This window comes from Cyprinus carpio, chromosome B22, assembly GCF_018340385.1.
Source record: "Cyprinus carpio isolate SPL01 chromosome B22, ASM1834038v1, whole genome shotgun sequence".
In the NCBI taxonomy this organism is placed as follows: Eukaryota; Metazoa; Chordata; class Actinopteri; order Cypriniformes; family Cyprinidae; genus Cyprinus; species Cyprinus carpio.
The window spans coordinates 23,634,732-23,662,259 of NC_056618.1; the positions used below are offsets into that span (position 1 = coordinate 23,634,732).

The 27,528-nt window shown below is 38.2% G+C and overlaps 4 protein-coding genes across 6 annotated transcripts in view; 3 read left to right on the top strand and 1 right to left on the bottom strand.

The window, feature by feature from the left end:
* LOC109059822 (yjeF N-terminal domain-containing 3) overlaps positions 1 to 6,925 on the top strand; it is a 32,381-nt gene extending 25,456 nt beyond the window's left edge. The window contains exons 3-6 of the mRNA XM_042748724.1: positions 2,560 to 2,670; positions 4,307 to 4,420; positions 4,538 to 4,688; positions 5,941 to 6,925. Of these exons, the coding sequence (XP_042604658.1) occupies positions 2,560 to 2,670; positions 4,307 to 4,420; positions 4,538 to 4,688; positions 5,941 to 6,137 (573 nt within the window). The 3' untranslated portion in view covers positions 6,138 to 6,925. The remainder of the gene's footprint in view (positions 1 to 2,559; positions 2,671 to 4,306; positions 4,421 to 4,537; positions 4,689 to 5,940) is intronic.
* On the bottom strand, positions 1 to 27,264 carry LOC109051435 (Rieske domain-containing protein-like). 2 transcript variants are annotated; one of them, XM_042748727.1, is made up of 3 exons: positions 27,093 to 27,264; positions 26,601 to 26,716; positions 1 to 569 (listed from the first exon to the last, which is right to left on the bottom strand). In XM_042748727.1, exons 1-3 carry the CDS (start codon positions 27,262 to 27,264, stop codon positions 414 to 416), a joined length of 444 nt encoding a protein of 147 aa, XP_042604661.1. In that variant the 3' UTR covers positions 1 to 413. The 2 variants fall into 2 exon arrangements, with proteins under 2 accessions (XP_042604661.1, XP_018924534.1); XM_019068989.2 differs by lacking the exon at positions 1 to 569 and adding an exon at positions 24,483 to 25,180.
* LOC109051436 (cartilage intermediate layer protein 1-like) lies at positions 8,669 to 24,482 on the top strand. 2 transcript variants are annotated; one of them, XM_042748721.1, is made up of 11 exons: positions 8,669 to 8,941; positions 9,710 to 9,797; positions 15,551 to 15,646; positions 16,190 to 16,459; positions 16,571 to 16,753; positions 17,480 to 17,632; positions 17,711 to 18,025; positions 18,121 to 18,229; positions 18,318 to 18,475; positions 19,637 to 22,065; positions 22,143 to 24,482. In XM_042748721.1, exons 1-10 carry the CDS (start codon positions 8,936 to 8,938, stop codon positions 22,051 to 22,053), a joined length of 3,795 nt encoding a protein of 1,264 aa, XP_042604655.1. In that variant the 5' UTR covers positions 8,669 to 8,935; the 3' UTR covers positions 22,054 to 22,065; positions 22,143 to 24,482. The 2 variants fall into 2 exon arrangements, with proteins under 2 accessions (XP_042604655.1, XP_042604653.1); XM_042748719.1 differs by having other exon boundaries at positions 8,670 to 8,941; positions 17,708 to 18,025.
* Positions 27,143 to 27,528, top strand: part of LOC109098001 (mast cell protease 2-like) — a 36,415-nt gene continuing 36,029 nt past the window's right edge. The window contains exon 1 of the mRNA XM_042748726.1: positions 27,143 to 27,268. The gene's annotated coding sequence lies outside the window, so the exon portion shown is untranslated. The remainder of the gene's footprint in view (positions 27,269 to 27,528) is intronic.

Below are 27,528 nucleotides of genomic sequence, written 5' to 3' on the forward strand. Positions count from 1 at the left end.
TACATTTTTTTGTCCAGTTTTGCAGTTTTACTTTAATTAATTTTTATTTCATTACATGTTTTCATTTAGTTTTCTTCAACAATGGTAACACTTTGCCACTCTGAGGAGCCTCGCCCACTGTGAAATCTCATTACTTCAAAATCCTGCTCGACATCGCATACGCAACAGTTTCACATTACGTAAATATAGACAGAACAAATTACATTGTATCTGGTTCGGACATGCTGTGTGTTGCTAAGTTTATCCTTGGCTTTTCCTCTTATCGTTATATGACTTTTCTTTGTACTTTGATTCTGCTGCCTTAAATTCACTTTCTGCATCCTGTTTGCAAAGGCATTTTCAATTAAATTCTAAATTAAACACAGGTCTGGTGTTAATGTGTGTCAGGTTGAGGGTAAAAAGTGCAAGAGCAATTAGTCGAGACCCTCTCTAGAGAGCTCATTTGCTGGAAGCATGGAAGCGAAATCTAGGGGTTCAGTGGCTCCGAACAGGAGCAGATCAGAGCGGCGGTCTCCAGAGTCCTGGCAGGAGTTGACACGACGGAGGATTCCAGCACAGCTGCAGCAGACCTGTAAAAGAAATGAACAATGCATCCACTGGCAACGGCTCTCAGGAACACTCCATTCCATGTCATTTTCCAGAGAAGAAGTAATGGACAGAACACAGACAAAGGGAACGGATGTTATTTCATACAGCTTCATGTGAATTGATCGTCAGTATCAGAATGTTGAACTTTAAGGACACATTCTGGACCATTTACTGTGAACATGATTTTGAGTACTATAGCATGGGCCTCAATCCATGAAATTTTGAGAAACTAATAACCCAACCACTGGTATTTATCAGGAACACTGCTGAATAACACCATCAGTGGTATCTTTCTGAAGTCATTTGTTTTTTTGTTTTTTATCATTATCAGTAGCTGATTGTTAACTGGTTTTATGGTGCAAGTTTGGAATTTCTTGCTCGTGAATGTTGTAGTGCACTTGATTTTGGCAATGGGACAGCTCTAAAAAGGGTTTCCTGCACAGTATACTATTTTAACAAGGGAGTGTATTGAGACACCTCATACTGTAGATACAACCATGTCTAACGGTGCAATAAAACTACAGTGCAACTATTAGCAGTGCTGCAAAAGTAATTTTGAAACTTCTGTGACCAAGAAAATTTTTGGTAAAAAATATTGGTATTACTGTGTATGATTTATTGCACATTATTCAAAAGGAATAATAATTTGGCTTTTTAAACGTTTAGTCTTTTTACTATTAACTAAATAATAGTAAGGCTACTCACAAAGACAGGCATTTTGAAATAATTTTGTGTATATTTCTCCATTCAAGTGCTTGAAGAGTCAGACTTTATTCATCAAAACATAATGGTTTGCTCCGGCCCGAAACAAGTTTTCTTTCTGATGACATCATCAAGCCCTCTTAGTTTTTAGCCCCTCCCCTCCGGTCACATTCTCAAAATCCAATTTTTACCACTTTGAAAAACAGCTACAGTCACGCATCTGAAAATGCAGTTAACAGCTTTGCTACCTTAAGTTAGTTACTCCCAAACACTGCCCATTATAATCAACTTCATTGACAAGCTCACTTTTGGCCAATAGGAAAGTTTCCTACTCGGATTCCTCTTTAAAATGACAACAGATGGAGACAGATGTTCATTTTCCACACTCAGACACGCATTCAACTCTTGTTCACCCGGCGCTGTGACTAAGACAACCAGCGGTGATAATGTAATCTAAACTTCATCAGCTCGCTAATGGAACATCCATGTCAGCTGATAATTTCTCTCCAAAGTGCCATTAGCTTCATTAGCGTCTGGCTTCCTCTCTTTCTCGGAAGTCTGCAATTACGCCCACGCTTGTGCCGCGGTCCATATTTCAGAGGCGGTTAATTGGAGATGAATATAACATGCACATTACCTTAACTGTTGCTTTTACTTCATTAGTCAGTTCATAACGTCATCTTTATGGCAAGATCAGGTGAATGAGTAACAAATATATTTCCAACTTGACTGCAAAGACTTAAAAATATAAAATACTTTGATCTGCACTTCAAGCAGATGATAATAAGACATTTGTAGTTTGATTTCACTAAAGAAAGTAAGAGAATAAACACTTTCTCTGTGGTTCTATCAAAACGTTGTTTGTTTATGTTTCACAACCAGCCAGGCATAGCAACAGCTCAACCAATGGTGTGCATTTGGGGCGTGGCTATCTGTTTGGCTGACCAATAGCAGATGGAAACCTATTTGAAAACAATTCAGTTCTGTTTAGTAACAGAAATTACACGCCTCACCTTTAAAGACTCAGTTTTGTGAGTGTGTACACGTTTCGGAAAATCTGAACAGCACCGGTCCAGTTTAGAAACCTGTCAGAAAGTGTGTTATTTTAAGGCTGCATCCTGTGGCAATGTCTCCACAGCTCTTTACAATTGTTGCAACTGTTGCTGGGTTATTCTGATGAACATTACCTCTGCAAATGCAGATAGGACTGAAATGAGATGTCTCCCTCTCTGCTGAACTGTCTCTCTCTCTCCCGCTGTTTCTTTCCAGGCTTTCCCTTTGAGCTCCCTGAGTAAAAAGCAGCCCACTGTGCTGGTTGTTTGTGGTCCTGAGCAGAACGGCTCCATTGGTTTGGTGTGTGCCCGCCATCTGCGCATGTTTGTAAGTATAGAGCACTGTGCCGAAGGGCACAGAGAAAGAATGGATACCAGTGGGGTGCTGTATTGTTGTTTAAAGTCAACAAGAAATCATAAATGAGCCTATTTACTTTCTTAATGCACTTTCCTGGTATTATTGTGCATTATTCATAGCTTATTCAGGGCACAATGTTGTTGTTTTTTTTCTACTTTTCAGTCGGGCCAGTGGTATAGATTAATAGTTCATCAAAACATAAGAGCTTGCTTGGCGTCTGGAACAAGTTTTTATTCTGATGACATCATCAAGTCCTCTTAGTTTTCAGCCCCTCCCCTTTGGTCACATAGAAACTACTTTTCAAAATCTAATTTAATGAATAAAATAAAGTCCTGCCCTTAATGTTTGTTAGTGAATATACTGTTTCAGCCAGAAATACAGCACATTACAAAAGTAAAATGGGTGTGCGAATGCTTTTAATGCTGATGTTAAATGTATCTTTATTGAAGGAAACATTGCATCTCATTTGTAAGGAAGCCTATTTCCACTATGGAATAAAAACTTGCAATTTTCTTTCTATCAATTAGAAATAAACAGAATTGTGAGGTATAAACTCAGAATTCTGACTTTTTCTCACAATTCCGAGTTTAAATCTCAAAATTTTGAAATGATATTTCACAATTCTGACTTTTTTCTCTAAATCCTGAGTTAATTTTTTCCCTTGCAATTGCAGGTTTATATCTCACAATGCCGACTTTTCTTTTTAGAATTGTAAGTTTATATCTTGCAATTTTGAGTTTATATGTCTGAAAAATGTTCAAACTGCTTCATAAAAAGTCTTTTAAATTACCTTAATTTTTTATTCTTTGTGGGAAAGGGACAAAATGTTAGATTTACTCCAACACATCATTTCGCATTCAAATTCAGCTTACAACATTTCCAATTCCTGATTTTAGCAGTGAAAAAAATGAAAACAATAAGAAAAAAAAGTAGCCACCATGCTCTTCTGTGATGCTAGATTTATGGAGCATCAGTATTCGTCTAATAAACGTACGCTCTGTTAAAGTTATCCTTCTTTTCACTCTGATGGAGTGAAGTTTGGCCAGTCCAGATCTGGCCAGTTTACAATATGAGATTCTTAGAATGAATAAAAAACTTGGAGTGAAAAAAAAAAAAAAAAAAAAAAAAAAAAAAAAAAACGAACAATAGAGGGTCATCACATGATGGCAGCTGTTTTATACATTCCCACCGTACATCTGCATGGATTCTTGTGTCCGTACCAACATTATATAAGAAATACATTAAGTTTAACTGCAGGATTGTAATGAACTTACCCGGCAACTTATCCAGACTGTATGGACTTTATCCTGCATCCCGAGCAAATGAGGTGTACAAAACCATAAATTTTGGTCCACATTAATCACTTCTAATGTTCTTCTGAAATGAAATTATGAGGTAATTATGTTTTGTGATTTATGAACTCAAAAATCCCCCTGCATATCCACTGGGGGACAAAATATAACTTTAAAAAACAGAAAGCTTTTATGGACACCAAGCATTAACTGTCTGGTTCATGAATGGCAATCATGTAACACATTTTCATATCTGTTTTTCACAACTAAAGGACATATTTAATAATAATTTACTTCATCTCTCTTTAATGTAGGAATATGAGCCCACCATTTTCTATCCCAAGCGTTCTCCTCAGAGTTTGCACCAAGACTTCACCGTTCAGTGTGAGAAAATGGACATCCCATTCCTGTCCTATCTTCCAACGGAGGTAGGTGTCAATCTTGAATAATGAAGCTCAGCCCATCGGCAGAGAGATGTCAATGTGATGTTCACTCTTCTGGACATCTGTCAATCCCAATCGAATCCTGTCTGACCCCACGGCCAGGTCCAGCTGTTAAATGATGCCTACAATCTGGTGATCGACGCAATCCTGGGACCAGAAACCGACCACAAGGAGGTTAAAGAGCCCTACGCTGGGATGCTGGTGACTCTCAAACAGGTCAAAATACCCATCGTTAGTGTGGACGTGCCCTCAGGTATTTCCTCATTAAACATTTTTGTGTTTTTGCCCGTGGCATTCTTTAGTGTGCAGTACCACAGTGAAAAAAGACGTTACATTCAGTTAACACAGAAGCTACTTGCTAGAAAAAGAAAACATTTCATTAAAAAGGTCTCAATCTGTTCATAGGAAGGTTTTGTTTTTTTTGTCAGACTGCATTAGCTTTAGCATTCTTCGACAACACACCAATCGAAACAAATCTGAAGTGCCCGTTTTTACACACTGAACATCATTTGTGTAATTCTTCACAGCTAAGCATATGCACTGTAAAGTCGGATTGGCTACATAAGTTAGCATACAACAAAATGTTCATTTGCATGATTATGCACTAACTTTTGTAGTTTAAGTGTTGGGAAAACATGTTTAATTATTTTGTTATTTAGATTGGTCATGGTAGTGGCACAGAAATTACTTTGGCTTTAACATTAGCTAGTAGCTATAAGCTGTGTTTGCTAATAGCTGCTAGATAATAAATACTAGATGGTAAATCACATACTAGATAAAACCTGAGACATTTGTACAGGTATGGAAAATAGTCAAAATATTAGAGAGCAATTGATAACTAACATGTTTAAGGCTAACAGCTACTAGCTACCCTTGCTAATAGCTACTAGCTACTTAATTAGAATAAGTCAAACTGAATGCTAGATAAACTTTAAAAAACAAAATATTGTCAATACATTTTTGTAAGTATGCAAAATAGTCATCATATTGTTGAGAAATGGATTACTGACACGTTCAATAGCTAGCTACCTACTTAATTACGTAGAATAAGTTATAATGAATACTAGATACACTTTAAAAAACAAGAGTGTTGATACATTTTTGTAAGCATGCAAAATAGTTGGCATATTATTGAAAAATGGGTTACTAACGCCTCCAAGGAGTTTCAACTGATGAAATCTGATTTATGCAGCCAATTTTTCTGAGAAATGAGCTGACCAGAGACCTTAATGTGCAAATGTGCTGCACTGGAACTGTAGTGTTTCCGAAACAGACAAATTATCAAACTAAAGAAAACTCACAGCCGTTATGTCATCGGGAGACCATATTTGAAAATTGCATCTGATGGATGACACACTGTAATTTTTGTGCTCTCTTTCCACATGACAGTAGTGTGATGAATGATCTCTATGAGCCAGTTTTCCACATCTTATCTGGAAGAATATAGAAACATTGCTATATTTCAGTTAATAACTGGTGGCTCTTTCTATCTCTCTTTCCTAAAGGATGGGATGTTGACGAACCAGCTAAAGATGGGATAAATCCAGAAGTTCTCATTTCTCTGACAGCTCCCAAAAAGTGCGCAACAGGGTTCTCGGGAAAGCATTTTCTGGCGGGACGATTCCTGCCCTATGACATTCAGAAAAAATATGAACTTAATCTGCCAGAATTCCCCGGCACGGAATGTGTTATAGAACTGTAGTCATTTATACAGACTTCTATTTTGAATAACAAGGATGTTTTTCCCCTTTTGTATTTTATAGATTGTTCTGTGGCATTCAGTTACTGACAAATTTGACTAGATACTTTGGATAGTTAAGGTGAGTTTTCTGTGGAAGCTTGTTTCTGTTACAGAATGAAAAAATGCAAAAGGTAATTGCGTTATGACTTTTGTCTTGAAATTCTGGGTATATATATCTCACAATCTGGCTGTATAAACTTGCAGTTCTGAGAAAAAAAAGATTTCTCACACTTTAGAGTTTGCATCACGCAATTCTGACTCACAATTCTGTTTTTATATCTCGCAATTCCTACTTTTGTTCTCAGAATTACAAGAAAATCATAATTGCCTTTTTAATTTTTTGAATCTAATGGCAAAAACAAGCAATCAGTCCTAAGAGATGGGTTTAGAATTATTTATTAGTTTTTGCAAATTTTTGACATTTACAGTGTGTCTAACTGTTGAGTTCTCAAAATCGCCAATATACAGTTTTAGTCTTTTTAATGTCAGATATATTCAAAGTGCATTACCCTGATAGTGCCTCCAGTCTAATGTGCACCACACCTACAAACCCAATGCATTTCTGCCGGAATTTTACTCCAATTACAAATTTATTTATCTGTACTTTATTGGAAAGGTTGTATAGTATAATAATAATCCAAGGATGACAAACGTGTGTAAATCATTTTGTTTTTACTATACATTGCTCAATGTACATGTGTTTTCTTAGTTCTTATAGGTTGAATGAATAAATCAAGGTATTGTAAAAACTGAGTTTATTCATTTAGATGCCAAAGTCGGGTGTTTAAAGAAACGTGGGATGTTGAAAACCCACGGATGTTATTATTTAGCCAAACCTTGGAAAATGTGCTCCATTAGCCAATATTTGGGAACAAGAGGTAGCTACGATATTCTTTAGACCATACAGTATATTATTTCTTCCCAGAGATTTATTCAAAAGTCAGGAAAAGGCGTGGGTGATATAAAGGAATGTTTCTGTCTAAAGCAACAACAGTTACAGTATGTGGACAGGAATACCAAAGCAGCATAATGATTCATCGCTAACGCATTATAGGCCATTTTAGGACATTGTGTAAACTCAGATATACTCATCAAAAGGTGAACATGAACTCATCCGGAGATCATATTTCTTAGTCTGCCAATAAACATTTTACATTTCTGTCCACCCCACTGAAGGCCAAAAAGTATATTTATTGTCTTTAAACACGCATAGAGAGCTCCACAAAGGTAACCGGCAAAAGAAAGCCATATGCACTCAATATGGTGACAAAGGAAAATATGAAAATCTGTTTAGACTGCAAACGAATTGGGGGAATATTCTGGTCTGTGCTTTTCTTGGCTGTTTATTCTGTTTTGATACCACAATTCCCTGTAATCTACGATCTTTCTGACTTCTGGTCCTAATTTTTTTGTCAGACCCATTTAGTGAAATATTTGCTGTGCTTCTCACAGCTTTCCAAACAGCTGTGCAAAAATGACTCGAAATGTTGGACGCCACCATGGACTGGCGAGTGAACCCATCTCCCCGTCATGGATGTGCTGGTCATGCATGATCCTAAACAGTGGAACAGGACTGTACATGTAGCATGCATGGGAATATTTACAAATGGTTAAACACAATTGCTCATGAATCATGAGTTAGACTTCAAAGTTTGGACTTAACAATAAACTTTCAGTGTGTGGCACTCTGGTTTGAAACCTAACCTTCATCAAACAGTTGAAAATGACATTAAAGTGGGATGCACAATATTCATACCATATCTGCAATTCTGAAAACTTTAAAAAAAAAGTTTATCATCAGTAAATATTTGATGTTTCATTATGCATATTAATTTTACTCCTGTTTTTACATTTAGATTATCTTTGCTGTAATATGACACCCAAAAGTGAAAATTTACTCATCATCAGATCATCCAAGATGCAGATGAGTTTGTTTCTTTCTTGGAAAACAGTTGGAGAAATTTAGCATTACATCACATGCTCACCAATGGATCCTCTGCAGTGAATGGGTGCCGTCAGAATGAGAGTCCAAACAGCTGATAAAAACATCACAATTATCCACAAGTAATCCACACAATTCCAGTCCATCAGTTAAAGACAGTCTTGTGAAGCAAAAATCTGTGAGTTTGTAAGAAACAAATCCATCAATGAGTTTTAAATTCAAATTATTGTTTCTGCCCAAAATATCCATAATGCATAATAATGCTTCCTCCAGCAAAAAGGTCCATCCCCTTAGAACTGTTTTTACTCATAAATGGTGCTTGATCTGTGCATATTTCTCTCCTGATTCATGAGACAAATTGTCACTGGAGAAAGCAATATAATAAGGATTTTTTGTTTGTTTGTTTGTTTCACAAGAAGTTAAGTGATGAACTGGATTGGTGTGGATTACTTGTGGATTATTGAGATGACTTTCTTTCTGACGGCACCCATTCACTGCAGAGGATTGATTCGTGAGCAAGTGATGTAATGCTAAATTTCTCCAAATCTGTTCCAATGAAATAAACTCATCTATATCTTAGATGGCCAGAAGGTGAGTAAATTTTCCTCTTTGGAGAAACTATTCCTTTAAAGAGAAAAAAAATGACACACTTCACCTTCAAGCAATGTGAAATAGTTATTATGGATCAGTTTCTGTGACAGTTATAAATTTGAAACCTTTTGGCTGTTTACAACTCCCTTTGTGTGCAACAGGTGTGTCACATTACAGTCATTTTACTGTCTGTTGAGTCACTGAATGTTGGACGAACATTCCTGCAATGCATGTGAGTAAAATAAGAAAAATCCATAACACTTTATTTTAGGGTCTCTTAACTAGTTGCTTATTAGCTAGAAGCCTGCATATTACTATTAGCATGCATATTACTAGAATATTAGCCATTTATTAGTACTAATTAAGCACATATTACTGCCTTATTATACTACATGACATTATTCTACATCTGTAATCCTACCCAATACATAAATTTAACAACTACCCTACCAACTATTAATAAGCAGCAAATTGGGAATTTATTGAGGGAAAAGTCGTAGTTAATAGTGAATAAGTGTTACCTATTCTAAAGTGTTACTGAAAAATCCATTGTGAAATAAACTGATTTTTTATTACGTTCATCTGCTGTCTTTACATTAACATCTTCAGTCATGGCTGAAATGAAGCAACTGGCCAGAACATAATAAAACACACAATGTCCTGCTCAAACACCCAGTGACCAAGAATATCTTGATCAAAAACCCAAACATAACACTTTTTCTGATGCAACATTCACCTTTCTTCTACATCTGTGTGTTCTTTTTTGTCTGTTGGAATGATATAAGAACACAGATGTTAGCGCATTAGCCAATGGTGAGCAGGAGGGGGCTGGTCTGGACCACTCTCCACTCCATCCTGTCTTTTAAAACTCTGGGAAGTTCACGAAACTATCAGACTCGATTTTGAAGGACGGGGGGAAACAAATTCATTGGTCAGGCCACTCAAGAACTTGACAAACTTTTTTGGTGTGTGTCTTTCATTTATTTTTTGTTACCAACAGCTGCCCATCAGTGGCTGTGGCACTATGTGGGACTTCACAGTCGGGACGTTGGTGCTGTCTACTGTCTTTGTAGTGTCTCTGGCACAAGGTAATGTAATTTAAATAATCTCATAATTGTCTTAATTAGAACATGTAAGGCTGCTATTCATTATGTAACAGTTTGGAGCTGTCAGCACGTAAGAATTATGGGGGAAAAACAGTGAGAGCTTGTTTGTTTGTGAGAGCTTTATCAACTTACATGGCTGGAGTGATGTTTAGTAAATCACAGAACTGCTTCTGTTTGCCTCACTGCTATTAATGGACACTTTGAAAGTAAAGTTTTTACTAATTATGTAAATTCAAAAAGATGAAGGTGATGCATGTGAATTTTAATTAACTGCTCCAGCTGTTATTTATTGCAGTAAACAACTGTAGTACTAGTGTTGGACATGGAAATAGAACAGAAGTGGCAATGGCACCTTATCATATTGTCATTTATGAAATTTCCTTTCAAAATCCTTATTCAAAATAGTGAGTGTGTCACAAAGCACCATTTTTTTTTAAACCTAATGCAAACTATTTCTGATACCTCCAAAAAGTCTTCGTACTGGAAAAGTACGGTAGCCTATGAATGTTGAGGAATTCACTATTTGAATGACTGACTGTCATGAATACTGGGAAACTGCCCACCAACCCAGACTGAAATTTGGAGCAGCACCGTTTCATCCGCCTCTATTCCATTCACTGTCTCCGGCCCACCTCAACCTCTCCACGGAATTTATTACCTGTTCCCCAACACGCATAGACAGCCGGCACGGAAAATAGTGCCTGACACTGCAGAGCTCTAAGTCAAACCTTTTAAAAACCTTTAGGACTAAAATTCAGTTTTAAATAACCAGATGTCGCTCAGTCATCCGGTAATGAGCTGCAAGCTCGCACGTCCGTGCCAGCTTCATCCAGGGCACGGCGAAGCCATTTTCAACGCTCCAAAGTAAATATTGCCACTTTCTAATCTGCTGAATTCAAACGATTTATTCTCCAGATGTTTCACTTTGCTCTGAAGTTCAGCTGCCCGTTACATCGATCTCTGATGCTTTGAAGTGAAAAAGAGGGTGGAAAGAGGGATCAAAGGTAATGTGTGAGAGGTTTCACGTCTCAGTTTCTCTCTTTCCATGAGTGGCTGCTACCTGAGCGCTAACTAAATGTTAAAAAACAAACCTCTCTGACTAAATTCTGATTGGACGCACTGATTTCGGGGAAATGGTTGTTTATACAAAATTAATAATAATGAATGTACCTATTTATTAAACATTAGTGTCCTTGGTCGTTGTGCTGTCGCCGCCATTTTATATTTATCAAATGTAGTACTCGATTCTTGGTTACCGTGATTTTACTCCACTTTACACCCCTTACAGAGATAAGTCACAGCAGGAAAAAGTTAATTCCTTTAAAATATATAAACATATGTTTACTCTAGAAGCAGCGCATGTAAGACTTGTTTTCAAAGGTGTCTTTAATACTAGTTTATTTTGTGCTGTAAACAATCTATAAAAAATATTCAAGATGCTTTTAAAAACAAGATTTAATTATTAATAATATTAGATTTTAGTTTTATGTTGTTTTAAGAAGTTTTAAGTATTCTGTTAACAGAAAACAAGTTTTAAAAAAGGACTAATTAATGTATTTTTAATTGGAAAACTACTCTTCTCCAGGGTATTAGAGTATTCTACATTAAAACCGACGCTTAAGATCAACTTTCTGGATGAAACGGTTCAAAGACAAGGAAAACCAATCCAGATCATTTTAAACACACACAAATCTGGCTGGGGTTTCATTATTATGCAGTGACAATGAAGCAGTTCAGTTTAGAATAATGGAGCACAGATGCATCCCACTTCAGAGTCTATGGAACAGTCGTTGTCTCCTAATCTTCTTCTCAACCCAATCAGACAGGGCTCACCATCTTCCATTCGAGCACACCTCAGCCAGGACATGTGCCAGATGCACAAAACTACTTCCACATGTTTGCCGACGCAGGATAAACACACAGATAAAACCACTTTGGAGCTCTCATTTGCATTCATTAAAACACGATGGGACGTGGAATGCAATTTCAAGACCACTGCCTGGGCACACTGCCTTCTTAAATGAAATGCCTCTGATTTCAAACAAATCCCTACTTGTATACTGCAATAAAGCCATCACAGTGTTTTCGCACTCGCCCTAATACATACGAGTATGAGGGTTAGCACTATAGCGCTTTGTCAAAGGGATTACATAACATGCCAAAATGATTTACCTTTCCTTTTCGGATAAACAAGGGAAAAACTTTCAGAAAGGTGAATGCCAGCTACATTTTGGCATGTTTTTGTGTCTAACCTTTTTATTTACAGACAGCAGAGACTGAAAAATGATTCCCGTATAAGAAGCATGTGCGCTAACCACTGCAGTTTTGACATAGCTCTTTTATTAAAACTCAACCGTCACATGTATTTTGATTAGCTTCTGGCTTGGGTAGCAATGCTCCAAATGCACATTAAAAAGGGGGAATGTCTTATTAAAAGGCCACAGACTGTTTGCGTGAATGGATTAATTGTCTGAGTATGGCTATTGGACACTGTGCAGACTTTATGAGGTGACGCTAGAAGTCCTAAAAGGGTAATGATACTGCACTTTATATAGTTGGGTAAAACCCCTGGCAATAAGATAGGTACAAAATAATCACAGAATTGCTGTACCAAGTTTAAATTACCCTTTTGTTTGAGAGCCATCTCCCAAAATAAACTTGGCACGAGTGGTTTGTTATGGGAGGTGAGGGTGTCATTCTATGTTGGGAGGACACTGATATATAGAAAGGTGTGTATTTTTAGATGTTGTTAACTTATAGTTTCCACTACAAAGTAAATGCTTTTTAAACGCCTGATCCTAATAATGCCCTGTTACTGGGTGCAGATATTACAAGGTTTCATGAGGTCACAGACACACAGTTCTTTTATCTTGGAATAAAGCAGACTTAAGTATGTGATGTGGTTAATGCTAATTATATTGGTGGCCTTAGTAGGTGTTCTAAAGGTTTATTGTTCAAGATTTTAGAAAACTTTAGGTTTAAGCCATAGGTTATGCAAGTAGATGAATGCAGATATTTGGAATACAAGCTCAATGTCACATGTTGTTGCGACTTGGCAAAATTCACCAACCAACATGATGCAGTTTTCGGAATTAGTGAATACTGTCATTCTTGTCACCAAGAATGATAACTATATTAACATCCACACTAATGGACGATAACGTTCCATTTATTATAAGCGCATACTGCAGTTATATTGTGCCTCTTTAAATTTAATAGACATTTTTTCCTGAATAAATAATGAGCACCGCCATTATGAATTCTAACTTCCGCTCTTCGGTTGCGGTCTCCATAGGAGCCCATTCAAATAGTGGCCATCTGTTTTTAATGTAGCTAACATCGCCAGCTTTGTATCATCTACACACTCATTAAACTTTGAGGAGCGAGGCACTGATGAATGACGGTCACTGCGACACTGTAAAGTGACTGCGCTATGGAGCCATGTGCTTTTTTAAAAACATTTTAATAGGTTTGACATTAGATAATCACCTCGGAATATATGATAATTTGACAAGAAACACTGGAGACCAGAAATGCAAAACATCCTTCCGGTTAAGAGCCAGGCGTGACTTCCGCGATCAGGAAAAACGTCTATAGCTTTTAAAAGTTGGGTGGATTCTGATTGGCTGCAATGATTTTATGTTTCATCATCTGGGACAAACTGTTCTGAAAGTGATTCAATTTATATTGTTCTCTGCATTGTTGTGGTTATAGCTGTGGTATGGACTTCCCTATTCTCATTGAATTAGAACAAAATTAGTTATGTATATTGTTATAGTTATTGTCTTTGGTATGAATCTAGCTCACACTTGTTTTCTCCCATTATCTCTCACAGACACACACACACACAGTACAGACACACACTCGTGCATAGTTCCAAGTTGAAAAGCTTCATGACATTTCTCAGTAGCGAGGTTCTTGAAGCAGTTCATCTTAAAGATTCACTATTAGAGATGCTGCTACTGCTGAACACTGCTGAGAGACGCACAGACGCATGTATACACACACTTAATCTCTCTCTCTCTCTAATAACTACGTTAGACTGCATTAATAACTGCATTAGCCTGCATATCAATGGCCTAAGTCTCTGTTATTAGCTCTAAAATGTTTTGACATTTTGAAATTTGCAATGGAAGGTTTCTGAGGTGCGCAAGAAATTAGTTCAACACATATGAGATTTCAGGGCAGAAACATGACAAATGTCTTAAAATAATACATCTGAACAATGAACAATGTTTTGTCTAATTTTCCAGTTAAAACATACAAAATTTTAAAACTTATACAAAAGATTATACAAAAGAAAAAAAGAAAAAAAAAGACTACATAAAAATTAGTGTCTGCATTCGTGTTGTTCCATAGTCTTTCTGGCTTTATTCTTGGCACACTAGTGATGAATTGCAAGTAAAATGCAAAGGTCAACACTTCAGGATCTTCAGGTATAAATTGACATCTAAAAGCTTAATTTTTTTTATCAAAAGGAGGAAACGGAAATTCATGACCAGGAAAAGTGTAGTGACACACAGTAACCATGAACTAAGTATGCTTTTTAGAGAGGTGACACCATGCCTCAGAAGGCCACTCAAGATAAGTGAAAAACTGGAATAATGACATCTTATATTCTGCCATTTATACTTTGGGAATGACACTCTTTCAGGTGAACCTGCAAGGTAAATCAATGCAGTATAGGAGAGGGATATAATAACAGTAATGGTTGCTTGGAGTAAGTCCTGCAGAACTTTTTACGATGACAGACACTTCTGCCGCAGATAAGCACTTCAGTGTATGAGCATCAAGTAGTGTCAGTAACAATTCACTGTCAAGTCACTGTGCCGTTCCTACTTGAGGATGTTAGGCTTGGCTACAGCTGTGAGACACGTCACATTTGGGGAAAAAATTTATGACAATGGTGAATGAATCCCTCCGTCTGTGATTTCCTTATCACAGCACACCTTAAGCAAGTTCTGGAAAGTGGTTCAGGGATTAGCCTTCTGCAGGCAGCACAGTTCGCACGAAACACCAGAGGCCCACTGTCCTCCGTCTGGGCTGTGGGAGTGCATCTTCTGGTAATGTCTCATCTAGAAAGCATGAGACGCCATGTGTTTGTTCCCATTACTCTATCTTCTCCTTTTGGGCTCTGGCTAGTAAGTGTCTCCAGATTAGTTTGAGAATTGATGTAGGGGATCAGACCATCGTGCGTGCTCCACTTCCATATGTGTGCAGCATCTCCTGATGTGACCAGACAGAACGGAAACAGATACAGTGAAGAAATGGACCAAATGTGTCCTCCTCAGGCCAATCATGAGATCAGATATCAGGTGCTAACTCAAAACTGGTTGGACATGGTTCAGAAGGGCCGTAGATGCCAATGGATGCTGAGCTGATAAAAGTAGGCCACTTGGACTTTGGTGCTAGGAATGCACAAAAAAGTCAGTACTTAAATATTGAATGTCTTTTGCACACATTCCATTTACTGCAAAGCCAAGCAGGATTTTCCGATCACATTCACAGACATGTCTGCAACCTAAGGAACGTGCAAGGAATAAGTTGTTCTGATCTATTACATTGCAAATTATATTGCACTGTAATAGATCAAACAAATTTTGTGTCCAACTTTTTAAGACCAGATTTAGTTAGTCCCTGAGGAGGTCAGTGTTTCTTCAAGATTTAGTTGCAGCCAACGTTTCACTGTTAGCACCTTTGTTGAGTGCGCTGTAATAAAGTTTGCGTTCCCACAGGACCCATCTGGGACAGCTCACATCTTCGGAGGTTAAACAAAACAGACAGGAACAGAAAGCTGGCTTACAACAGCCTCGTGGAGCCAAAGACCACAGGTAGTTATGGATATTTTAACATGCTCTCTTTATGCAATCAGTTAATTTGTGGTGTCCTGCTTGATCCAAACCGCATTGTGGGTCTCTGTGTTGCTAAAAAATGTGATGTAATGATTTCTGGAGTCATCTGTCTTCATTAAATGTGAGCTTTAATGATGAAGACATATAGCCACTGCAATGCTGAAACAATAAGACATTGACTCATGGACGTGTTAATGAGTTTACACATGTTCTTAATTAAAGCAAGAGAATAAGTTGTCTCTTAGGCAATGTAGACAGCTCTCTTTGCCTTAAATAGTGTCATTCAATTCATACCTCCTATGGGATTTCTCGACATAAAGCAACAAGCACTTTTGTGGGACACGGATTGTATTCTGTTAATGTGATGCAAAAAGCTGGAGTAATCTTTTGAAGTAAACCCAGCAAAATCGGCAGAAATTTTGACGTAATCTGGAAACTCTTGTTCTTCATCTTTGGGTCACTGCCAAGAGCATTCTGTTCTTGTAAAACATCTTGCTCTGATCTTTGTTTTGTGCAATCCAGGCATAACCGAATGGACATCCTGGTTTAATATCGACCATCCAGGAGGAAACGGTGACTACGAGAGGTTAGAAGCCATCCGCTTCTACTACCGAGAAAGGGTCTGCTCACGACCTGTAGCCATCGAGGCCCGTACCACGGACTGGGTTGCAGCTGTGGATACGGGGGAGGTGGTCCATTCCAGTCTGGAGAAGGGCTTCTGGTGTATCAATAAGGAGCAGCCATTTGGTCGCAGCTGTTCCAACTACCATGTGCGATTCCAGTGTCCACCAGGTACAATTAGTCAAAAGACAATCCATCAAAGTACAGAAGTGTATTCCATATGGAAGCATATGCATTTTAACATATGAGTGTGTAAAAGTCTTCTTTGTTTTGTTTCTTAAGTCCACTCGTACTGGACCGACTGGAGTGAATGGGCGCCTTGCTCTGCCACTGCCTGTAACGATGTTGGCATCCAAGTCCGTCAGAGGAAATGCATGAGCACGCAGCCTCTTCCACTGCTTCTTTCGCCTGTCTGCGTGGGACCTCACATTGAACGCAGACAGTGTTCAACTCCACCATGCGAAGGTAAATAAAGAACAAATATGAATCTGGAGACAATAATTACATTGTACTAATATAATATGCATTTCCTAGACTTGACTGGCAGGATTCACTAGAGCCTCTCCTAAAAAAAAAAAAAACACTTATATCAACCAAAGATAGTTTTTAGTTGGTAAAATCTAGTTTAGCTGATCTCCAAATCTGGCCTAGATAGTGTTAACATGCTTTAGCTTAGGACGGTTAAAACTTTTTCAGCAGCAAAACGACACATTTTCAGAGCAGTGAGGTGTCAAAAGCTCATTGTATGCCCTTTATATCAGATGCGGCCAAATATTTGTTTTATCGCATTTCGGATTTACCTAAATCATTTTGACACTCAAACTCAGAAACGAGGCTTATTTTCCACTCATGGTTCTCAAGAGCAGTCACATCCTGCTGACATTTACATGACACATGTGGTGCCCAATTAGCTGGCTAAACCCTATACATGTTTCTGTGTGTACAGAGCTTTGTTGTCTTTGATCATAAAATCAATGTAATCACACTGGCAAAGATGTCAGAATGCACTCACTGACATTTCCCACACACACATATACAATATTTAAATAGTAAAATAACACAATTAAAGAGAATTGTTTTTTCATTTGCAGGACCTTGATCCTTTTTTTTTTTTTTTTTTACAGTTTCTGAAAACTTGCCACTATGATTGTTAATTAACCACTTATTTCCCCCCAATTTTTGATTAAACAGCTGTGTGGAGCCAGTGGGGTTTATGGAGTGCTTGCTCAGTGACCTGTGGGAAGGGCAACAGAACAAGACGTAGGACATGTCACAGATCTTCTACTAAGATTCAGTGTACAGGACGACCTGTGGAGGTCCAAAAGTGTGGAAATCCATGTCCAGGTATTGTGTATTACAGATAGTAGATTTTAGATTTTTTTCTAAAATGAAATAAAAACACCCGTTTTATTTTTACAGTAATATGCAAACGTGTCTGTCCTGGGGGACGTCCCAGTAAGGACTGTAGCTACTGTATCTGTGATGGACAAACACTACATGGGGAGGTCTTCAGTGTTACAGGTGTCCCTGTGCCAAATGCCACAGTGGCTCTGGCTAGCCAAGCCAAGGTTGTCCGTGCCCACACTGATGCCAAGGGTCAGTTCAAGATTGATGAACTGTGCACCAGCCCACAGACCCGAGTGGTCATAAGAAAGGATAAATTTGCACCCGTTACACTCCCTGTTTTCAACAACAGCACTGATGAACTCTGGGTACGGGCCATCTTACGATCCTCAGGTAAAGAAAAGAAGAAACTTTTGAATATGGATGATCCCACATTGATAATTTCATGCACTGTTGCATTGTTGGTTTCTCCATTTTATGTCTTCCAGAAAAGCCGTATATTGAGAAGCACCCAGAAGACAAAGTGCGTTATGAGGGACAACGTGCAACCCTTTGCTGTAGAGCAACAGGATCACCAAAACCTGACAAATATTACTGGTAAAAAGCAATGAAGTTTTTTTATAGGTTGTCTAACAAATGCCGTTAATCTTATGGTTACATAAAAATTTTTTTGTTTGATCCAAAGGTATCACAATGGAACCTTACTGAATCGCACAATGTACAAGTATGATGAAGATCTGATATTGCGGGACCTGAAACCAGAGCAGTCAGGGCAATATCACTGCAAAGCAACTAGTCTGACAGGCAGCATAAAGTCTACTTCAGCTGTCCTCACTGTTTTCGGTAAGTGCAAAACCATTTTACCAGTCAACAGGGAACATTATAGTATTTTTGCAAAAAGACCCTAAAGAAGAAAAATAACCCCAATAAATATCGTGGTCTCCAATGAAATATTAAAGTCTATAACGTCTAGTGACATCTGCGGTACAATATTTTATTATGTTTAAGTTGGTAGAAATTACCACTTTGTGAACAAGGAATGACTGGCAAGAAGTCGTGGTGGGCAGACTAAAATCCTTAAATCCCACCCGCTTTCCATATTAAAGTGAAATCCAACATTGTCAATAAATCCTGTTTTTTTCATCCTCAGACAAGTATGAATTTCCACATTTGCACACATAACTGCACATTGTGAAAATTCCCATGATGCTTGTTATCCAAGATATAGATTGTCAGAAGTAGTCTGCCGAAACGTGTGCTAAAGCAATCAGACCTAGACTTTGTCTGAGGGATCTCTTCTTAATTATTTTGGCATACGAAATGTGCTTTGCTGAATGAAACACTAACACCTGTCACAGCAGGGTTCTTAATGGAGGATGATCAATGTGTTTTGTATTCACTCTTGCATTTAAACAACAGCTACAAGAGAAAAGTTTTCCATAAATTAAATTTCATCAACCCAAATAAGATTACATGGTTGCTCTCTCCAATAAGTGTCATTTTAAAGGAAACACAGCGCTCTTTTGAATAAATGAGCAGCATTTACAGTAGAGTGGTAATGTGACAATAATGACTGTAGTCATTAATATGGTGACACAATGAGATCATCAATTTTAAACGGAACGAATACTCTGGCAAGTCATCGGACTTCCTTTTCAGGCTTCCAAGTTCAGTGACCCAGTTTTATTTGTTCAAAGTGATCTGATTAAATATATATTTCTAAACCCTTTTTATTGTGAAAGGAGTATCTTCATAACAATATAAAAAGATAAAAACAGAATTTTATATCATTTTATTTTTCTGTGTTTCAAGCATAAATCTATGAAAAGGAAGAAAAAAAGCCATTGGGATAAAATGAATAAACCTTTATTCTGAAATGATTTTTTCTTCCCAAGTAAATTGAATGTTTTACTGAAAATCAAGAACATTATTTTTGCAATGTGTATAAATATTATGCATTCTTTGAAAATGTAGCACACTGATCTCACATTTTGTATTTCACAGCTAAAGGAACACCAGCATGCAACTCAACACCTGACACTCACCTGATCAAATTGCCATTAGACTGCAAGCAGCCTGGAACAGAATCCAAGTTTTACAATGCAGGTCGCTGTCCACACAACAAATGCCCTGGATCACTGGACTTTGACATGCGTTGCAGGGATGGATCTGGCTTCTGCTGTGGGGTCAAACAAATGGATGCTAGAAAGATCAAGTGTGGCCGTTACACCCTGCCTATCAAGGTTGTTAGTGAGTGTGGCTGCCAGACTTGTGTGGAGCCCAAAATTCTTGTACGGGGCAGGGTGGTGTCAGCAGACAATGATGAACCCCTGCGCTTTGGACATATTTACATAGGGAAGGAACGGATAGGTACCACAGGATATCAGGGTGGGTTCACAATCCAGGTGTCTCCAGATACACAGCGTCTTGTGGTAAACTTTGTTGACCCCTCTCAGAAGTTCATTGATACAATCAAGGTTTTTATCTTTGACAAGAGAGGAGGTTCTGTCTATCATGATGTAAAAGTAATGAGGAAGCAGGAACCTGTTGATATAGACGCTGCAGAAAGCAATACCATTTACCTAGGTGAAATGAAAGATGAGGACCCAATCGGTCAACTGGTCATACCTCCAAACTCTTTCCATAAAAACACAGGGGAAGTGTATGAAGGGACTGTTAAGGCCAGCGTCACGTTTCTTGACCCACGCAACATTACTATGGCTGCTGCCGCTCCTGGCGATCTCAACTTTGTAGACAATGAAGGAGACATGCTACCTCTCAGGACATATGGAATGTTTTCAGTAGATTTCCGAGATGGAGCAAACCAGGAGGTTCTAGGAGCCGGCGCAGTCCAGGTACTCCTTGATACGGAGCATGTAAAAATGCAGGAGCACATCCCTGCTATGAAACTCTGGTCCCTCAATCCCGATACAGGCATTTGGGAGGAGGAGAGTAACTTTCAACCCACACAAACTACTATTGCTGGCAGTGGGAGGAACAAACGAGAGGAGCGCACCTTCCTGATAGGGAATATGGAAATCAGGGAGCGTAGGTTGTTCAATCTCGATGTACCTGAGAATCGCCGGTGCTATGTCAAAGTGAGGGCGTACATGAGCGACAAGTTCCTGCCTAACGAGCAACTAGAAGGAGTGGTAATAAACTTGATAAACCTTGAGCCTAAGCCTGGCTACTCGTCAAATCCGAGGGCTTGGGGACGCTTTGATAGTGTGATAACAGGACCAAATGGTGCTTGTCTTCCAGCTTTCTGTGATGCTCAGAGGCCTGATGCATACACGGCTTATGTCACGGCTATAATGGGAGGTGAGGAACTGGAAGCAGCTCCCTCAATGCCAAAAATGAACCCAAACATTATTGGTGTCGCACAGCCGTACTTAGGAAAGTTAGATTACCAGCGCTCCGATCATGAGGATCCAGCACTTAAGAAAACAGCTTTCCGAATCAACCTAGCCAAACCAAACCCTAACAATTTTGATGAAACGAATGGACCAGTCTATCCTTATCAGAGTTTAGTTGCATGTGAAAACGCACCTGTTGATGCCAACCACTTTCGTTTCTTCCGTGTCGAGAAAGATAAATATGAGTACAATGTGGTACCCTTTGAGGAGAGTGACCTCACATCTTGGACTGGAGACTATCTTTCCTGGTGGCCAAATCCACAAGAGTTCAGGGCTTGCTACATCAAAATTAAGATTCATGGAGCTACAGAAATCATGGTAAGGTCAAGAAACCTAGGTGGCACTCATCCTCAGACAAGAGGTCAGTTGTATGGCATTAGAGACATTCGTAGTACCCGCGACTTACACCATCCTAATACCTCTGCTGCTTGTCTTGAGTTCAAGTGCAGCGGGATGCTCTTTGATCAAGGTATTGTAGACAGGTCACTAATTTCTATCATCCCACAAGGTAACTGCCGTCGTGTAGGCATCAATGGTCTCCTGCAAGAGTATCTGATAAAACATCCTCCTGTTGTTCAGAACAATGAATCCCATGCATTCAATATGTTAGCTCCTGTTGATCCACTTGGACACAATTATGGAATATACACCGTCACCGACCAGAACCCACGGGTTGCCAAAGAGATTGCCATTGGCCGCTGCTTTGATGGAACTTCAGATGGTTTTTCCAGGGAGATGAAGTCAGATTCTGGAGTGGCACTGACGTTCAGCTGCCCTAAAAGAACTGTGAGTCGTGAGAGCTTATTCCAGCGCTTGCAAACAAATCCTGGCCTAACACTAACACAGATGGCACGGGGGATGAGGGAGTCCCAGGGACTGCAAGTCAGAGGAGGGTCAACCCAAATGGTAGCCTACCCTTTTGGCCAACAGGGAAGGAGCCAGAACCGCAGTGCCACTAACACTAACAGAAGGAGACCAGCTACAAGGACACAACCAAGACAGTAGATCTTTCTTCAGGTGAGTTCTCAGAGTGCACTTTTTTTAAAATAATTTTGTTGATGAAAATCAAGTGTATGTTTTCCATCCTCATGCAGGTCTTTTGGGTTGAAGAGAGTGAAGAAAAAAGACTCAAAAAACCTGCTATGGAAAACCCAAACTTGGCCAGCCGGGTGATATTGGATGCTCTATCCTAACGGAGCAAAATCCTCACCTGATTTATCCGAACACATTTAAACTCTTTCTACTTGTGTATGGAAAGCTGTCCTCTCATACTTCCTCAAAGTTTACTTCATTGTTTAAGACATTTATTTTTAGTGATTAGGCCAAATACTCTACAGGACCCATACAGACTGATGTCATTTATTTATTTCCAATGTTAAAACTTGCTTATGTGGAGTGTCCTACTTTTAGATCTGTAATTATTCACTCATTTTCTCTAATTGATCAGTGTCTTCCATTGATGATAGGCTAAATAGGTGAGACAAGTCTGTATGGGTTGAGGTCAAGTGTGTTAGCTGCTAATCCTTTCATCAATCACATATTCTACTCTGTTGGATGTAATGAACAAGACCCGAAGCAGCAAAGATGCTCGTTCTGTCTCATCTCCTTTTCAGTGTCACCATTCCAGTTGTGATTTGGCCAACTATTGGTCTGACCAAAGCATGACTGACCCCTGCCAAGAATAGCATCCCTTAACAGAATGGATCGCCAAGGTAGACTAAACAAACCTGTGGTGAGACAAAGAATAATATAAGGGCCCTAACTTCAAACGCAAATTAATGTTTCATTTTTTTTTATTCTTCATTCTTTTGACCAAATGGCTGGCCTAATCAAAATTTCTTTTGATATGAAATCCAACTAATACAGTATCTCAGTGTATGATGTCTAGAGTAAACTCTTGTATTTTGTTTCTTGTTTCTGTTTGTCTCCTAAAGTGCAATATTGTGTTCCAATAATGACTTGAGAGTCCTGACAAAAACGGCCTATGTTATGAGCCAATCAGCCATAGGTCTGTTAAAATGTTGGGCTATTCCCTTAGTAACTGCATATCTGAATTTCAAATTACATAGCACCTTTTTTTTAAAACCTAATCCTAATGAATTTGAGCTTGCTAATCCGATTCAACCTTCTCTCATATAGCCAGCTGACAATGCAACATAAATGCAGTTGCAGTATTTTAACTCCACCCTAAAGTAACAAAAATCCAATTCTGTGATTTCAACAATTAATGGACCATAAAAAACCACATGGACCTGCATAAGCTGGACATTTGTATCTTGTGAGGTATATTTTGTAGGTAGCATTGCAAAAAGGATTTCATTATGGTAATTCTGATTTCATTTGTCTAATCCCTTATGCTTTCAGTATTCTGTATTGGTTGAAAGCAGAAAGTTAATTGAGTTGAGGGATTACAGTGCATGCTTTAATAGATAATGTTGCAAAAGTTTATTTTGTCTGTGTATCCAAAGATGTACAGCTGGCCCAATACAATTAGATTATAAGCAATATTAAAATAATATTCTGAAATCAAATCTTCAAAGAAACAAAAATATACCTAAAAAAAATGTTGATTCATTGGAAAAATCAGTCTGAATAAAAGTAAGATGAACAGAATAGTCTTCTGGAAGTAATCCAATAGAGAAACATTGGCACATTTTTTGATTAAACACAAAGTTGCTGAGTCTCATAACAGACCAACTGTGATCAGTCATTAGAATCTGAGATTTTTCAACAACATTGCAATATTTAAAAAGTATGTTAAAATGTGTCATTAACAGGAAGATTTTTACAGTCATGGCCGACTAATGAAGAAAAAAATATGTAATTTTAAAACACATTGCGTTTAGGCCAAGTTCACACTTAAAACGAATGAAAATCATTTTTTTCTATCCCAGACAGTCTCACCTGTAAGTGATGTTGAGTCGAACATTTGTAACTTGAATAAATTTAACCTTTTGTAATTTTGTAATATATCCAGTTAAAGTAACCTTTGTTCTTTTACATGTAGCATATTCAGCTATACTGTACATTTCAGTTTCAGAGGAAAGATGGAGTTGGATATTGGATGAATATGGTGCTAAAAAAATTGTTGGCCTCCAGTTAGCTTTCAAAAGTGTTTGTCCTCTCTTCAACTGTCTGGCTGGTCTCAGGGAGACTACAACTTTTCCAGGAATATCCTCTGGCAAAATGTGCATTGATAACTCTACCACTACACAACAAAGTGAGTTGAATAGTTGACTTTGCGCTCTCGGAAATCTCTTTTCATGCTTGCTACACACGTTACATACAACACATCCTGAAAATCTATGCAAATCATATTATACTGCATGAAATTTCCCATCTTGCAATCTCAAAAGCCAGTTTTATGTGTAAATTGTGGATTACAATGTCTGTCAGTTTTACCAGAATGTAAATAAAGATCTCTTGTAAACATGTTCTGTTGACATTGCTTTATTCCATTAAACTTAAATAGAAAAGATGTTTTTGAATTTTTTCCCAGCAGTGAAAGTCATTTCTACCTGACACTCCATAGGGCAGGATCTCGGAAGGTATAATTATGGAAAGTTACAACCGCAAACATATATAATGGCCCTAGAGAGAAACACATTAACATCTCTGGAGTGCTAACAATTAGGAATCTAAAACTATGACTAATTAAACCGCTGAAATGTACAGCTGACTAAATAAACTGTCCGTGACCCCATTGTCCCTGAGTTTAACCAATCTTGCATATACATTTAGCCAACTTATATTTTAAGATATTCACAATTTAAATAAATCATAAAATATATGATCTAAATCTCAGAAAACAATGTTCATTTTAGTTCATTGGCAGTAATTTGTTTACAACATTAAAGAACAATTTATCTTTGATTCGTAGTGTACATATTCAAATGGTCACAAATGTTAACAACTGCTCCATTGGAAACAGGAACGTTTATTCAACTAAAATTCTGCATCTTTTTCCAAATATTACGAGATCCAAGCAGATGTTTTAGTTCGAGGGAACAAAACATTGCCGTAACCAAGAACTTCAGTTCTCCTTGACCTGGCCGAAAGGTTGTAACGAGAGCTCACTTGCGTGCTTGACGTATACATTGCCGTCCTCCAATTTCACTTCAAAAACTTGTTGCTAAAACAAGAAAAGAGAAAACTTTACATTTTGACAAAGAAATAAAACTAAGCACGCCTACAGTGCATCTGATTCTATTTCTGCTTGGACAGCTGTAAAAGCCTACAGCTAGGAAGGATCTTTGATATACGAGCATAGTGGATGTTAACCGGTGGTGGGAAAGGTGTCTTATTACTGAACATTTCAAGGTGTCGAGTACCCCTGGATGACTGTCATAATTACGGATTGTTTTACATAGTCTTTGCCTTATATTGTTTGGCCCAAGCTCACTGTCACGTCCAACCGCCCAATTATTTATATTCGCAGCATGAGGGAACACATATAATCTGCTTTTTAAAAAAGCAGACGTTTGGCTAAATTGAAATGTGCTGAAATGAGGGCAGTTCAATTCTTAGGAACGAGACTTTCCAAATGTCTGTCTGTTTGGCTGCACCTACTTCTGTACGATTCTGGTGATGTGCAATCCATTACCGTGTGAGATAATGTTTGGTGCCATACTGAGTTAAAGTGACGGCACAACAAATGTGGTTTTAATACGAAAATACAAGTGTTTATCAGGGACGCTGAATCATCGACTGAATCACTGGCTAGTTTAACTTGTTCATCTGGCTGCCTACTGCCCCTTTACTGCTGAGTAATGAAATTTGGTGTATATATTTAACTTTTAGGAGGAACATTCAGGCATCTCACTGATTAAAGAGAATGCTACTTTTATTAGAGCTCCATGTAAAATGATAACAAAAAGCAAGATAGATCTTTCTTTCAAAACATAATCATGTCTTTAATCTGATTTAACTTTAGTGAATCTTCTGGATTCAGTACCAAGTATGCTTATTCAACTGCATTTGTTGTGTAATAATGTCAGTTACCACAAAAAATAATTTTGACTCCTTATTTTTAAAAAACGATGTGAACAGTGCCAGCATATGGTGGGTTTAAAGGGTGAAATGTGAAGCTCACGTAGCACAAGTTATTGGATATAAATATACATATACATGTAGAAGAAGACAAGTTTATGTGTTTCTTATTAAAGAGAACAAATTACCTACTTAACTAACATGTAAGCAAGAGAGTAACATCACTTTCTTTCTTGGTATCCATACAACTATTCTTGTATGGGAGGTTTCATTAAAGACTGGACAAGATGACGAAGTGATTCCTTCATATTCATGTTAACATTAATAATATTTTAGTAATATGTTGGCTAAAAAAACACAAAGTTTGTACTTTAATGTAATGTTTATTGCCTTGTCCAATTTACTTCCACTGTAACTGAAACAGAGATTATTATTTTTTTGCTTAGGTAATAATTTTCTGTGGTAATCGACAATATACCACAAATGCTGTCAGTGAGCTTAACGTGTACTGAACCTGGAATATTCCTTAAATGAGACAAAACGTCAAACAAAAAGTGTCTCACCTGTAAACCTGTGCTTGAGTTCCCCGTTTTGAGATTGAAGTCATAGTCATGCCAAGGACAGAAAACCCGAAGAACACCATCGGCCTCCTCAATATCTCCATCACACAGCGGACCTCCTGAAAGTCAAAGCATTTTAACACGTAAACATATTCTACCTGTCTGACAGAATGTTTAAAATCTTACAAAAATTTACCTTCAACCACATCAAAACATAAAAAAGCATCAGTTTCATATCACGAGACAATGACTACGACAAAACTGTGGTAACTTCTTATTTGCCGCCACTGTGTATTAAATCACATTTAGGCGGTAACTACGGTTACCATGGTGATAATGACAGGGCGAATGAGGCAGAACAGACAAAACTACGAAGAATATGCCATTTCTGTCGCTGTTTGTAGCTCTCTGCTAGCTAAATTAGCTTTGCAGCCCGTTTTAACGCTTTAAGAATCGATATAAGCGAACAAAATGTGAAATAATTCGTTGTCATACCCGAATGAGCGCAGCGAGCGTCCATCGCGAAGAATTCACTGTTCACATGAAACAGGCAAACATCCGCGTCGCGTCCATCAGACGAATAGATCAGTCTGCATTGTTTCTTGGACAGCTCCGACACCGGGCCTATTAGCCTCCAGGAAACACTCTCATCTTCTGGAGAAGTCATAGAGGTGGGTTAAAGCGGGGCATTAACGTGCTGTATGTCTTGTTTTGTTATCTAAACGCGATCAGTTTCGCCTTACTGACAGTCGCTGCTCTCACTGGGTTGTCGCCTCATGGAGGCTGTACTGCACTTTGTCGCCGAAGGGGGGTCTCCAAAGAAGACTGGGAAAATGACTAATTTGTAGACATTTCTATGCAAATATTGATGATCCCTTTTGATTTTAAACGTTTAAACTAAGCAGTGTAACTAGGAAAAGGTGTGTTGACA

Bases quoted from the DNA above. Each gene is read 5' to 3' on its own strand.
- LOC109051435 (XM_042748727.1), bottom strand. From the start codon at position 27,264: ATGACTTCTCCAGAAGATGAGAGTGTTTCCTGGAGGCTAATAGGCCCG. The intron at 26,717-27,092 runs GTATGACAACGA...TTTGACTTTCAG, and splicing joins CGCTCGCTGCGCTCATTCGG to GAGGTCCGCTGTGTGATGGA. The intron at 570-26,600 runs GTGAGACACTTT...TTTCTTTTACAG, and splicing joins ACTCAAGCACAGGTTTACAG to GTCTGCTGCAGCTGTGCTGG.
- LOC109051436 (XM_042748719.1), top strand. The intron at 18,026-18,120 runs GTAAAGAAAAGA...TATGTCTTCCAG, and splicing joins GGCCATCTTACGATCCTCAG to AAAAGCCGTATATTGAGAAG. The intron at 18,476-19,636 runs GTAAGTGCAAAA...TGTATTTCACAG, and splicing joins AGCTGTCCTCACTGTTTTCG to CTAAAGGAACACCAGCATGC.